The 15,706-nt window shown below is 41.3% G+C and overlaps 1 protein-coding gene across 2 annotated transcripts in view; it reads right to left on the bottom strand.

The window, feature by feature from the left end:
* Positions 1 to 15,706, bottom strand: part of cax1 (cation/H+ exchanger protein 1) — an 88,706-nt gene that overhangs the window by 59,798 nt on the left and 13,202 nt on the right. For both annotated transcript variants that reach the window (XM_041203569.1, XM_041203570.1), the window contains exons 2-9: positions 14,283 to 14,416; positions 11,684 to 11,792; positions 8,254 to 8,370; positions 7,253 to 7,314; positions 4,657 to 4,806; positions 3,331 to 3,516; positions 1,472 to 1,574; positions 362 to 503 (exon numbers count right to left, since the gene is read on the bottom strand). In XM_041203569.1, coding sequence (XP_041059503.1) covers positions 362 to 503; positions 1,472 to 1,574; positions 3,331 to 3,516; positions 4,657 to 4,806; positions 7,253 to 7,314; positions 8,254 to 8,370; positions 11,684 to 11,792; positions 14,283 to 14,416 — 1,003 coding nt within the window. The remainder of the gene's footprint in view (positions 1 to 361; positions 504 to 1,471; positions 1,575 to 3,330; positions 3,517 to 4,656; positions 4,807 to 7,252; positions 7,315 to 8,253; positions 8,371 to 11,683; positions 11,793 to 14,282; positions 14,417 to 15,706) is intronic.

Below are 15,706 nucleotides of genomic sequence, written 5' to 3'. Positions count from 1 at the left end.
TCCCATTGAAAGACCTAGTTCTTAAACCCATCAGAAACCCAGTTGGCTCAGCCCTGAAGGGGGCTGATTTCCAAACATGTCTGGTGACCAATCCCCATGAAAACTCCATGATGGTTCTCAGAATTTACCTTCAAAATTTAGAATTTGGAACTTATTGCCTCAAACTGCTCTTTGTGGTAACGGCATGATACATTTAAAAGGAGGAGAAGTCAGACAAATCCATGAGGGAGAAAATGTGTGTAATAGGGTTAGATCAATTAGGATGGGAGGAGATTCTTGTGGAACAAACACTAAAATAGATCAATTGGGCCAAATGACCCATTACTACACTTTACATTTTATATGTAAAACTTCCACTTACCTGGCAATTGCCATCCCAATGTAGTGAGACAGAGGAACTATGGCCATGACAGACAGTGCAAATTTCACGAGTGAGCTGGCATAACGATTCTCTGTGTCACCATAACCCAGCACCAGAGCAACTATAACTAGAGGCAGCAGATCTGAAGACTCAGTTAAAGAAATAACTCCAATGGAATGGAAAACCAAGACAGCAATAAACATGAAATCAGTCATTGCAGGATTCCTAATCTACCCATAAAGACTGACCACATCCTCCTTCTCCTGCTACCTCCATTTTACCTCCCCAACCAGTCATGAGGTGCAAGGCTTCAAAACATGGGCTGGCCAGCTCAAAGAGGCAAAGTATTCTATCATTAGCTAGAGAATGAAGATTAAAAATATCATCCAAAGGTTGAGTGTCCAGTTGGGGTGGGGGTGTCAGGTCTTCTCATTATTCGCTTTTGACTGGGAAACAATTTGCAGCTTTGTACTGATAACAGTCATTGGACATGTGACCTCATACACATGTCATGTGTATGGATTTTAACCTTAGTCATATTTTATTAAAAAATGCACAAAGCACTGCAAACATTTTTTGATTGTTAATTGTTTTGTTTCCTTGATCATTGAATAGTAGTTGTAAGGCAAATATACATGTGAAGTACATTTACCCATATTGTGTGCAAGGCATTTTCTATTAAAATTCATACATATGGCTATGTTGACGTAACCTCTGTAGCTAGTCAGAAAGATAATATTTTATGTATCTGTAAATTAGAATGTTAACAGAAGTAGAAGGACATTGGTTTCCTGTATAGTGTTGCTAATCAGAGTTTGTAATCAGAGAGATACTTCCTGGGGGAAAGGAAATTAACTTAGAAGTTCCTCCTTAATAACTGAACCAAAAGCCACTTGAAAACCTCTTAGTTGGTAGATAGAGCAAAAACCTTGGGGGATGGAGGAAAAATATACAGCTAGGAACTGGATAATCCAAGGAGGTTGGAAGTGCCAGTAAGTAAGCAAGCCACAACTCAAAAATAATTGAGTACAAAAATAGGCAATGGTACAATTCTCCTGCCCATCATCCTACCCCAACAAGTTAAATTGTCCACTATGAACCAAAGGATACTCACAGCAAATACATTTATGCCAACCACAGTATATTTGTAATAGTAGAAATTCATAGCATGGTAACAGCAGAGGACCACTTCCCCATCCAGTGGAACTTCAGTCTGGGAGTGGGGAGTGAAACAGAGAAAGAACAAGTGAAATCTATTCACACAGATCCTTATGTTGAGACCTCAATGTTTAATGAAACAGATTTGGAATGCAACCTATTATATGGGCAAATGCAACAGTATTGTTTCCAGGCACACGCAGTAAAATGTCCAATTTTGGAAAACTGTATACAATTCAATTCTAGAATGGGTTAGAAAAGGAGCTCGAGTTTTATACATATAAGCACAGACGTTCCCCAAATGGTACATTTCCAACAACTAGTTGCTGCTCTTCCACAGGAATGGAAGGGGGTTCATGTACTATTTCCAGCAGAACCATTGGATGGATTCAAGCAAAAAAAAAAGTTAGTGCAGAGCCATGGAAACCTCACTTAACAGCTCCAAAGCCTCCACTTCAGGATCAATGGAAACTTTGGGTGGCTTCAGCAGGGCTCAAGGTTCAAATAAAAGCATAACATAGGCTCATTGATCTGATATGGGACAGAATAACCAGTGGCAAACAGGCAGCCTGGTAACATACTAGCCAGTAATGGCACATTGCTGGAGTTCAATTAGAATAACCACATTACAAAGCAGCCAACCTAGGTACAGCATTAAGCCATTTAATTCCAAACCTGTTTTGCCATTAACAGGGTCATGTCTTATTGGTGACCAAACTCCATACACCCCCCTTTGCCCTCAATACCATAGATTTTTAACCGATCAACCTCATTTGCAGGAGTTTCAAATCTGTGCCATCCTTTCACCACTTCTAGAAGATTGGATTCTAATGGTTAGTCTATGAACCCACCCCAGTTCTAGGCTCCCTCACCATAAGAAATAGTTTCTGTCCATCTACTCACTGTTCCCCTTCGGGGGAGGCGGTGGCATAGTCACTCGGCGAGAAATCCAGATAATGCTCTGAAGACTCAGGTTCAAATCCCACTAAGGCAGATAGTGGAATTTGAATTCATTAAAAAATCTGGAATTAAAAGTCTGATGATGACCATGAAACCATTATCGATTGTCATAAAAACCCATCTCGTTCACTAATGTCCTTTAGGGAAGGAAATCTGCTGTCCTACACATGACTCCAGATCTACAGCAATGTGTTTGGCACTAAAATGCCCCCTGAACAAGGTCAATTAGGGATGGACAATAAATGCTGGCCTAGCCAGCGATGCTCAAGTCCCATGAACAAATAAAAACACACCAAATCAAATCACCCCTTCATCCTTTAAGTTGTAGGGAACACAATCCTAGTTTGTATAATCTCTCCTTAAAATTTAACCCTTGGAGTCCAAATATCATTCTGGTATTTTTAACACTGCACTTTCTCCAAGGCCAATATATTCTTCCTAACATGTGGTGGCCAGAACTGCTCTCAGTACTTTGTAGCTGATGTACACTTCAACTCCTTTATACTCTAACCATCATCTCCATAAACAGGAGGTGGACAGAAATCTCAAAGGAATGGTCTGGTTTTCCCTCTGTGCAAGGCAGCAAAGATAGACAACAAGAAATGCCAAATCCAATGCCATAGTCACCCATGGGATGAACCAATATTCTGAAAGCTCAGTGTGGGGTAAGTTTTCCCATCTACTGAAGGATGTTGGTGTTTATTCAGTATCCTGTCAGCATCCACCCCGAGTGAAGTGTGGAGAAAGCATAAGTATGTTCTTTATGTACATCTGCCCTGACTTAAAGTTTATAGTTTGAACTTCAAGACCAACCCAACAGAACATATCACACTGCTAGAAAAGCTCCTTACCCTCTTAGGTTGTCGGATCTGGAGCTGCTCAGGAGGGATCAGTAGAATGACAGTAATGGCTCTGCAATTTAACTTGGCTACTGGGATGGTGATTACCAGGATCCAGGCAATGAAGGAAGCCAGGCTATGGACAAGCACAAGAGGTGGATACCCAAGGAGAAACCACACGTAGGTGCTTAGGCGTAGCTGGAAAGTAGGTCAAGACAAGAAAGTTAATTCTCAAACAGAGGAAAAAAACTGTGGTTCTGAAACAAAAAAAATAAAATGCTCGATGCATTCAGCAAGTCTGGCAGTATCTGTGGACAGACAAAGATTTAAGGCTTAAGGTTAATAACCTTTGATCAGTATTGTTAAACATTTCCAGAAGTGTTTTTATTTCAGATATCCAGCATCCACAGTATTTTATATTGATGTTTAATTCACTGCGATGTCTCTTCCAGGAACACCCACCTTGAAGGATTCAACGTCACTCCCTATCCCACCATGTTTCACTTGCACCTACTGACGAAGGCCACGTGTCTAAGTTTTGCTGTGGGGGATGTCTGATACACCTTCACTTGGCAAAGAGGTCTTCAGAACCATTAAAACAAATACGCAGTCAAGCTAACACTTCAGCGTATGATACGGTGACACAGGAGGCAAGTTACCAATTTAAAAGGAGACATGATACACATGCCCTGAGATTTGAACAGGCAGCTTGTTTTTTTGACATCAGCTAAACCAGGTCGTCAACATGTTAAAGATGCAGAAGGAATGACATCTCCTGTTAAAACCGCCAGGAGCAATGCAAAATGTTAATTTAAGAGACGATCAGGAGAAAGCAGCAAGAGCCTGCCCAAGGCAAGAAAGTCAATCTTAGGACTGCTTAGTGATTTCAGTGTGGGTTAGACAGATAATGTGTTACCATCTTCTGTTATAAATTGAAGTTATGAAAATCCCTGCAGTTTTTAAAGTGAAGCATTTCCCCAAACTTCATGATCCAACTGACGGTCCTTCAGTTGTTATCATTTTCCTGAGGATAACTCGCTGAAATGTACCTCGGTGGGGAATATGTACATAGTGCAGTTGGGCTATCTGAAGTCCCATAGCAGTGCCCAATCCTAACAGCCCACCTCTAGGATTTAAAGATTGCCCTTGTGTTGACTTTTCCTTCCATTACATTTCATTTCTAGGTTATGCATTCAACATTGAAACCTCCCCTGCTCCCAACCCGCCCCCTCCCCTCCCCAAACCACCACCACAACCAGGAAGAGTTACTAGTAGAAAAATATTGACAAAGTAATGTGCTAAATTGAAAAAGGAAAACAATCTGACGAGCTAACCTACCCAGGGCTTAACTCCCTCTTTTTGAGTCTGTGATGGCGAATCTTCAATTCTTTCAGTGACATCAAGGAGTGTTGTCGACTCCACCGCAGTCACCTCAGGAACATCCTCACCATAAAATCGAACATTGCTTTTCCTAGGATAGATGTATGGCTTCAAAAGAAAGGAAAGATCCAGTGTTTAGAAATCATTTAGGTACTACATTAAGCAAAAAAGTGCATTAGGTACATAGAAACCTTGACTTTGAAACAGACCACTCCTGATAGTATCTCAGCCTTCATCTTCATTTACTAGCAACTACAGCAACATCTTGCATTTATATAGCACTATTTAATGTGCTAAAACACCCCAGGCCCCATGTGGAAGCGTAACAAAAAAATTGGTGCAAGGTAAAAATAAGGAGATGTTAGGACAAGCAACTAAAAGCTTGATCAAAGAGGTAGATTTTCAGCAGAGTCTGAAAAGATTGTTAGTCACTGTAAATCCATGGCAGCATTTTCAACGTGTACTGTCCTCAAACACTAGGTCTGCGCTCCTGAAGGCACTGACACCAAGAATGGTTCCATACAATCACTCTCCATAAATCACCTTCCATGAACAAGATGAGCACAGGCTATTCGCAACAATTTGGGGGGGGGGGGGGTGTTATCTAGAGAAATAACATTCAAGTACAATCCTATTCCTTAGGACCGATGGACATTTATAAACCATTGCCATATTTATACTTTCTAGTGGAAAGAGACTGTCCTCAGCCAACTCAAAACAGACCCAAGATTAAATCTGAGGACTGTCCCATTTGTATGGCTCATGTTACAGGAATTTACTACTTCAAATAGAAAATATAGATACCATGTTTAGGAATGTTAAGATCCAAAGGGCACACAGAACACAAGTTCAAAGATGAGAAATCCAATGACCCAAAGCGATCCTTCTGGTACTATCCCAACATACTGCAGTGGGAAGCTGCATAGTGGCCAACATTTGTCTGCTGCTTGCAAGTTTCCATAAACAATTTAGGTAAAAGAGATTTAATGCTTTAATGCAACTTCTGATGCAATATTCTGGTTTCAGCTCATTGACATTGAATACTCTACACCCCAGGCTCTTCTAAAGAGCGTAGAGTTCTTTGATCTTTCATGTAGGTAGTCACATTCACACCTATTGCTCAACAGTTCACCTGCTCTGAAACATGCAAGCCTTCTCATATAGCAATCTACACAGTAGTGCATTTGCAATTTGGCCAGTGCACTGTGAAATCTTACAATGCTTCAGACTTGTATTCAGCTACAGTACATGTCCATGTAGCCGATTAGCTTTATCACAGTGAAATGTAATATTCCCTGGTCCTTTTTCTAGATCACCCTGTGCCAATTTGATTTCTTTCATTGTGTAATTGTTGTAAATTCACATAGTATGCAACTTAAAAAAGGGGAAAAGTTTGGCTCATGAGAAACTTGTTTTGCTAATTTTGTATGGATATATTCAATTTGTTAAATTAATCCTCAAATTCCAATCTTATTTGGCCTCTAACTTAAATTTAAACGGGATCCCCTTTGTAGCTCGTTTCAACGTTCCAGAGTTTGGCAGATGGAAGGATTCCTTAACACAAGGCTAGTCTGATCTGGATCAGTTCTATTTAATGGATACCAAAGGGGGCCAAGAGATCAGACCTGTAGTCTACCAATCTAGAACCTGGGGTAATTAACCCATGGGCTTGGTTCTTGTATTTGTCACACATTACTATCTAAATTCTTTTACACTTCCTATTTCTACTGTACTAGAAACATTTTAGTTCCTCAACTTGTATAAACACTGTACTATATTTAATGTCCTACCAAAGGTGGCAGGGCAGGCTATTTTTAATCAATACACTAAATACTGCATTTGGAGTTACTATTTATTTTACAATTAGTGAAGCGCTGCAAGGATAGATTACAGAACAATCATAGTTCATGGGAACAAAAATGCATGGCACTTGGTAGTCTAGAAATCCCCCCCCCAACATATTTCACTGCTGTCAAGAATATTCTAGAGCCCAGCATCAAGGCACTGGACTCCCAAGCATCAATGAGTCCCTACTGTTTTAGTGGCACAACTGTTCCAAGTTAACAGCCAAAGGATCAGGTACGACAAGATACAACAGTACCTGATACAACACAACTGCCCCCTCCTCATGCCCTGATGATTTAGTGATTCAATATGCATGAGGTTAACTCAAAACAGCAATCACATTCCACTGGGGGTAAAAGGTATTTCAGGAATGCCATCCACCTACCCTTCAATCCACAGAGTAAAAGCTAAATATACATCAGGAAGACAATCACTGTCACTTATATACCACAATCTGCATCTACAAAAGAGCTGATTTACTAACACAATGTGGAGCAAAATGACAAGATGGGGGCAAAGACAAGGAATTTAATATCTCAAATGCATATCTTTAATTAATCACATTCTACTCAACACAAACCTTCTCAAAAAGGATCGCTACATTTTGGAACCAATTCTCAGATTGGAATATTGAGACTTGAAAGCAAGTCAAGTGACTCACCAATACATGTACACTGAAGTCATTTCAGGTAATAGTTACTGCACTTACCTTTTGAATTATCTTCCCAAATGGCCAGAAGTAATATCCAGCAAGACGGTAACACATCTTCCCTGGGAGAGAAAAAGCAGAACCACTTTAATATGAACTTTATGGCTTTCCCTACATTCCTCCCACCCCACCCACCCAGAGATAATAAAAATAAAAGCAACCAGAGGGTAAAAGATAACTTAGCATAAAAATAGATACAATATACTAAACCCCAATGGGACACGGACACAGTTTTAAATTTGTCTTTACCAGTTTAAAATCAGATATCAGGAAGAGCTCCACACATGGAATGGATTTATGGGTACGAGCGCAGGCAAAAACCATGGAATCAAGGTTGAAGTTGTTGGAATTTGAAGAAAGGAGCAGGGAAAAATCAAAAAGGGAGACACAGGGACTATAGGTTTTCCCTTAGGGAAAATGAGCTAGGATGGTCCGAAGTGGTGCTCAATCACATCGGTCTTTTGGTCAAAAAACAACATATAGCTGGTTTATTTAAAGTCTGAAAGCAGAGCAAGGGATCCTATCAAGTCAGTAAGAAGAGCAGATATCACAGGAATTACCATTCTGGGTGACTGACATCCAGTTTACAGCAAGGGAGATATCTAATGGAGCAGGATACAAGTTACATTATGGAATATAAATGAGGTCAGGAAGAATGCAAGGGGAAATCCATTATGAAACAGAGCTGATTAAAGCACATATACTACAACTAGAAACAAAACCAGTGACCATTAAAAAAAAAGAGGAAGAACAGCTAAAGACTGCCGAATCCTCTGGGGGCTCAAAAAGAGGAACAGAGTTCTTTTGCTCCACCTAATTAAGCCAGTAAGCATAGAGCTGCAAAGAAAAAAGGGGATTAAATCTCAAAGGCCAACAAGATACCCAATTCTCTCAAGAGATGGATTTGTACATCAACCCATTCTAAATAGATTGGGAATATAATCCAGGGCATTTAAAAAAGAGAAATCACTTTGTCCACACAAATGGGTAGTAGAACTTACCATAAGGTGCTCCCACGACTGTAACAAACATAATTACAGCAATTAGATGGTACAGCAGGGCAACCCACCATCCAAACAGCAGCACATACAACAAGTTTCCAAAGGTAAACAGAGATCCTGAAAGAGGCAAGGAAATTCTTGAATATATTACGGCACAGATGTAATTTTATGTATTCAAAAGCTATTGAATGCATTCCACAAACACTGCAATGCAGGGATCACGAACACACCAGCAACTCCGTACACACATTCCAGCCTTAAGCTAGCTAATTTGATGCAGTTTATTGAACAGAAACCAGCAGTATACAATAATTCAGAATGATCAAAACAGCTGGTGAGGTGGGGAGGTCACAGCAAATGCTGGCAGCATTTCTGAAAAACAACAGAAGCCTAACTTGTCATAATGGCTTTGTGGATAAAGTCAGGGCCTGCTTATAGCACCAGGGCATTCAAGCCAGAAGATGTTAGGTCTGATTCCAGGTTTACAGAATTAGCCAAACTCAGCGAGTGAAATGGTTGGGTGCCTAGAATTAGAAACAGAGTGCTGGAAAGGCTACTCAAAAACAGGGAGACATGAACCTATTGGAAGCTGAGAGTGGCTGTGTTCTGTTGCCTATATTTAAAAAAAAAGGGTAATCATGGACACTGATATAATGTATTATATATGCAGCATGGGTATTATCAGTTGCATTAAAACATTAATAAGGGTTAACCTTTCTGTAGCTTAGAGTATTAGTTGCTTACTGGATAATGTTTGGTCAATGTTGCTTTTACAGGTGTTGCAGTAAAAGCCTTAAAAACTTAAAGGGATTGCACAGATTTCAAGCTGACCACTGGGAATGCAAATCTCTTGTACAAAAGCAATCAGTCTCTAAGAGGACTGTAACACTACTTGACTGTAACCAAAGCAACCCTCCCTCCTCATCCTTCTTAACCAGTCTACAGCCTTTGACAGTTTAACAACACAATCTTCCTCAACACTTCACCACTGTCATCCAGCTGGTTTCATTCTTATCTGAAGATTTTTTTATTCCTTCATGGGATGAGTGTTGCTTGCAAGGCTAACATTTATTGTCCATTTAGAGATCCACTTGCAATGGCTTCTCTTCCTGCTTCCGCATCATTACCACTGGTACCCGCCCCCCCACCACCCCACAAGAATTTATTCTTGACCCCTATTTCTGATCTACATGCTTCCCCTCAGCAGTATCATTCAAAAGCACAGCATTAGTTTTCACATGTATGCTGACCACACTCAACTCTACCTCACCACCAATCTTGACTCCACTGTTAAATTCCAACTGTCTATCCGACATCCAGTACTGGATCAGCAACGGTGTCCTCCAATTAAACATCAGAAAGACTGAAGCCATCATTTCATAATGAACACAAGAACATAAGAACTAGGAGCAGGAGTAGGCAATTCAGCCCCTCAAGCCTGCCCCACCATTCAATACGATCATGGCTGATCTCATTTTGGCCTCAACTCCAATTTCCCGCCCTCTGCCCATAACCTTTCAACTCGCTCATAATTAAAATCTGTCTATCTCCTCAAATTTATTCAGTGTCCCAGCATCCACTGCACTCTGAGGTAGTGAATTCCACAGATTCACGACCCTTTAAGGAAAGTCATTCCTCCTCATCTCTGATTTAAATCTACCACCCTTTAGCCTATATCTATGGCCTCTCGTTGTAGAATGCCCCACAAAGGGAAACATCCGCTCCACGTCTAATTTGTCTATCCCCTTTAGCATCTTATATACCTCAATTAGATCTCCTCGCATCCTTCTAAACTCTAACGAGTATAGGCCTAAACTGCTCAATCTCTCCTCATAAGACAAGCCCCACATCTCTGGGATCAATCTAATGAACTTCCTCTGAACCCCTTCCAATGCAACTACATCCTTCCTCAAATAAGGGGACCAAAACTGTGCACGGTACTCCAGGTGCGGTCTCACCAATGTCTCGGACAATTGCAACAACACTTCTCTATTTTTATACTCTATTCCTTTAGCAATAAATGCCAAAATTCTATTTGCCTTCCTCATTACCTGCTGTGCCTGCATGCCTTCAGGTCCCTGCTCCAAACTCCATTCACTAGCAACCAACCTCATCCTTCTCCCTGGCAACAGAGAGAAATTAATCCAATCGGTATACAACCTGTGTCATTGTGGTATTGTCATTGTACTGGTATTCCAGAAGCCCAGGGTAATGCTCTGGGGGCCTGGGTTCGAGCCCCACCATGGGAGATGGCGAAATTTAAATTCAATAAAAATCTGGAATTAAAAGTCTTATGAACAAGAAACCATCTGATTCACTAATGTCCTTTAGGGGAGGAAATCTACTGCCCTTACCTGGTCTGGCCTACATATGACTCCACACCCATAGCAATAAAAAGAAGACCTGGTGTGCATGTGGTCAGAAACTCACTTCCATCACCAAGACTGTAGTCCCATCTCCATAACATCACTCAACTTCACCCGTCTCAGCTCATCTGGTGCCGAAAACCTCATCCTCGCCTTCCTTATCTCTAGACCCACTCCTCCCTTCTACCATCTGTAAACTTGGTCATCCAAAACTCTGCTGTCTGCATCTCAACTCATCTCAATTGCCATTCAACCATCATCCCTGTGCTTGCTGACCTACAGGAAGCAAGCAACTTACTGATTTTAAAATTCTCATTTTAAAATCCCTTCATGGCCTCACCCCTCCCCATTTCTAATCTCCTCCAACCACACAACCCTCCAAGATGTGCTCCCTTCCAATTCTGGCCTCAGCATCCCCAATTGTAAAAATCCCTACTTTTGGCAGCCATGGTTTCAGTTGCTTAGGCCCCAAGCTCTAGAACTCTTTTCCTACGCCTCTACCTTGATTTCCTCCTTTAAGATACTCCTTAATATTTCCTTAGGAGGTAGTTTTTAAATCAAATCACCAAAAACTTGCTCATGTTGCTCAGGATCATTTTATTTCAATGTCTCCTGTCATTTTATATTATATTAAAAAGGTGCTACAAGTTACTGTAAAAATTACTGCTTCAGTCCTAAATGGCTGACCCCTTACCTGAGACTATGACCCCCTAGTTTCCACTAGACTCCACTAGATGGGGAAAAAAAAAGCTTTGCAGCATCAACCCCAACAAACAGTGCAAGAATTTCATATGTTTCAATGAAATCATCTCATTCTAAACTCCAGCCCAATCTACTCAAACTCTTCGGGCAGTGCCCTCTTCCCAGACATGTGAATCTTGTGATATTCCTATTTGAAAAAAATAAGACCCTTTTCAGTAGCTTGGTTTAACTTGTCAAGCTCAATCCAAAACACCACCCAACCACACCTTCCCCCTTGCCTCAACTGTGCAGCTTCCACTTGCATTACCTTTCTAATTGGACTGTGAAAGAAAACAAAAATTGAAAAACTTCATGCACATTACCCGAATATTGTTTGATGACATTTAGATCTGAATACAGCTCCTTCACTACTGCAGAACGGTCTTCCAAGGGTCTCTCTGTTACGTGGCTCTTCCATTTCTTGAACCCGAACTACAAAGTTAGAAATGAAGATTGTAAGCAATTGTCAATATGTACCATCCACACCTCAGCCCCACAGGTGCCAGTCTTCAGCCAGTTCAATTCACTCCAATATCAAGAAACTGAAGGCATTGGATACTGCAAATGTTTAGGGGTGCTGACAACATTCCGACAATAATACTGAAGACTTGTGCTCCAGACCTCGCCATTCCACCAAAGCTCTTCTAGTATAGCTACAACACTGGCATCTACCCAACAATGTGGAAAATTACCTAGGTATATCCTGTACAAAAAAAGCTGGACAAATCCAACCCAGCCAATTACTGCCCCATCAGTCTACTCTCAAAGTGACAGAAGGTGTTGTTGACAACACTGCCAAATGGCACTTACTTGGTGGCTGCCAGGGCCACTCATTACAGCCTTGGCTCAAACATGGACAAAGGAACTAAACTCCAGAGGTGAGACAAGTGACTGCCCTTGATATCAAGGCAGCATTTGACCAAGCAGCCTTAGCAAAACTGGAATAAATGGGAATCAGAGGGAAAACTCTCCACTGGTTGTTGGAGGTCATATCATCTCAGTCCCAGACATTGCTGTAGTAGTTCCTCAGGGTAATGCCCTAGGCCCAATCATTTCCAGCTACTTCATTAGTGATCCTCCCTCCATCACAAGGTCAGAAGTGGGGATGTTTGCACAATGTTCAGTACCATTTGGACTGCTTCAGTATCTGAAGGCACATGTCCAATATGGACAACATTCAGGCTTGGGCTTATAAGTGGCAAGTAACCAGGCAAATAAGTGCTAGGCAATGACTATCGCCAACAAGAGAGCATCTAACCATCTCTCATTGACATCCAATGGCATTACCACTGTTGAATCCTGCTCTATCAACATCCTGAGGATTACCATTGACCAGAAACGGAACTAGACCTGCCACATAAATACCATGGCTACAAGAGCAGCTCAGAGGCTGGGTATTCTGGGGAGGGTAACTCATCTGATTCTCCAAAACCTGTCCACCATCTTCAAGGCACAAGTGGAGTGTGGTGGAATACTTTCCACTTGCCTGGATGAGTACAGCTCCCTCACTCAAGCTTGACGCCGTCCAGGGCAAAGCAGCCCACTTGATTGGGACCCCACCACCACCTTCAACATTCACGCCCTCCACCATTGATGCGCAGTGGTAGCAGTGTGTACAATCCACAAGATGGACTGCAGCAACTCACCAGGGCTACTTCAACAGCACCTTCCAAACCTGCAACCTTTACTACCTAGAAGAACAAGGGCAACAGAGTGTGTGTACCTGCACCACAAGGAGTGCAGCAGTTCAAGGCAGCAGCTCACCACCACCTTCTCAAGAGCAATTAGGGATGGGTGATAAATTCTGGCCTAGCTAGCAATGCCCACGTCCCATGAAAGAATAAATTTAGAAAGTACAGTTATGACATCTGATAAAGGAAAATATTTTAATATTATTAAAAGTGCATTATCTGTCCTAAAGTGTAGGAAGCGAGATAACTGTGCACAAAAGCTTGCATGTTGCATGTTTTCAAACTATGGACATGAGGCATCTTGGGTGAAGTCATTTTCTGCTGAACTCTTCCAGTTGTTACTGGTGTAAAATGTTGTAGCATTCTTTGGCTAAGAAAATGACTGCATGAATACCAGAGTTTGAGATCTAGTTACATTTCAGGGAAAGCTAGAAAAATACATGAGTGGGAAAGGAATAGAAGGATATACCAATAGGGAGAGATGAAGCATGAGTGGGAAGAGGTTCACGTGGAGCATAACCACATGCATAGACTAATTGGGCTCGTGTTGTGTGGTGCATGTTATGTTGTAAATTCTATGCAATTCATTTACATAAATTAATTTCTTATACTTGGTAACTTATCTTGACTTGGGCACAGGCAGCCCATGGGGAAGAGGGACTAGAATATATTAAGACTGAAGTGCAAATAAATGGATCTGACCATTTCCTTAGTCAGCACCAAGGGAAAATTATGCCTTTTGTCAGTCACATGTTACTGCCAAGGTTAGAGAACGTATTAATATATTGTATCAAACTCAAGACAGCACACTTTCTTCAAGCAATACTAGTCTAGCCTTTCCTCACATTTATCCCAAAGGACCTCTGGCACCATAGTGATACCAGGTGATAAGGCACACTTTCCAACTGCAAGAGAGGGAACACCAAACTGATGTCAGCAACTAACTGAACTTTTAAACCTAGGAGGTAATGTGCTATCTACTTTAGTTCAAAATCTTACACAGAACAACTGGAGGCCAGCAGCATACAGGTCATCAACAATATAGCCGAGATCACCCTCATAAAGGAATGAAGCAGACCAAGCTGCAAGTTCACTAAACCTTCCAGTGGATTACTAGAATGTCCAATCCTTTCAGAGAACCATTGCCCAACTTTGTAGATGTAGGTATAAACTAACAGCGCTGGAATGTAACCATCCTAGAATATTGATAGATCACAAATATCCTACAGACCTTGTAGTTGTTGGCCAGTTTGTGTGCCTCCACCTCATTTTCTGCCAGCAATGTAGTCCTTGTGGTCATCATCAGGCAGCATGGACATGTTGTTCCTTCACATGAATGATTTTGGGTTGGAGTCGAACAGGTCACTGTGATGAAACCAAAATTAAGTTTAGAAAGAAGAGAACAGTCCACCCTTTAAAACTTGCTACATGTGTGCCCTCAGGTTGTGAATGTGGCAAAAAACCAAAATTTGAACGGGGTACACAATTTTTAAAATCCGTCCAGGCATATGCAAACAATTTTACCCCAAAACCATTGTTCAGGAACAAAAGGGAAGGGGGAAAGAATACATTAAGGTTTGGGAAAGGTTTACTACGCACTACTTCAAGTGTCCTTGCAACTGCAGGAGGTGTGTAAACACAATACTCTCATTATACATCTTGGTTATGCTGATAATGGGTAAAATATTGATTTTAAACTGATGACACACCCATACACAGTCACACCAGACTACTGCTGCTCTAGGAATTTAACACTCATTCTGAACACCGCTAGTAACCCAGACTGAGAGCCAATCTCCACATTGTGGTAGTTCCTGTAACCTTGATCTGCTGGTAGACAAAAATCCACTGATAACTAAAAAAAATTAAACTGTTGAGTTTAATTGCTGGACAGAGAAACGGACTAGACTAGTCCAACTAAGTGATTGGTGCTAACATGAAGATATAGATAGGAAAGAAAATTCTAGTCCAAAATACAATACTATCATTTCACTTGTGAATGATTGACTAACTTTGGAAGGAGGTGTATAAGTCAATCCATTAAAAAGCAATTATCCACTCCAACTGGTTCTCATTAGAAGTGAACATGGAGATACATGCAATGAGCAAAGCCACATCCAATAAAACCTCTTGCTCTAGTCAAGCTTCGTACATTTGGTTGGCAGGAAGGTGGGGGGCAGGGGCAGGATTAGAAGATGTTGCAACCTGCTGGACTAACCTGAGAATAATAATATAGGTGTGCATGGTGAAGGGGTGTCTATCATGTCAGTCTGCAGATGTGCCTGAGCAAGAGGGTCAGAGAATAGTGAGGTGATTCTACTCTTAGCTCACTCTCCCTCCCATTGTCTATCGATGGAAAAAGAAAAGTCCTCAGTAGGCTGTTAGAGAAGTACTCTATAGTAACTTCTGTAGAAGTCACTATACAATCTTCCAGGTTACCAAGTTCAAGCAGAACTCAAGTTATAGTCAGGGAGATATGAAGTTGCAAAACAAAAACAGAATTACCTGGAAAAACTCAGCAGGTCTGGCAGCATCGGCAGAGAAGAAAAGAGTTGATGTTTCGAGTCCTCATGACCCTTCCTATATGAAGTTGCCATGACTTAAGGTAAGCAGCTCACTACATTGAGTTTCATTCAACAGTCAGAACTCACTACA

Source organism: Carcharodon carcharias, chromosome 13 (genome assembly GCF_017639515.1).
Source record: "Carcharodon carcharias isolate sCarCar2 chromosome 13, sCarCar2.pri, whole genome shotgun sequence".
NCBI classification, from domain to species: domain Eukaryota; kingdom Metazoa; phylum Chordata; class Chondrichthyes; order Lamniformes; family Lamnidae; genus Carcharodon; species Carcharodon carcharias.
The sequence above is the reverse complement of the archived record's forward strand: the minus strand, read 5'-3'. Positions and strand labels throughout refer to the sequence as shown.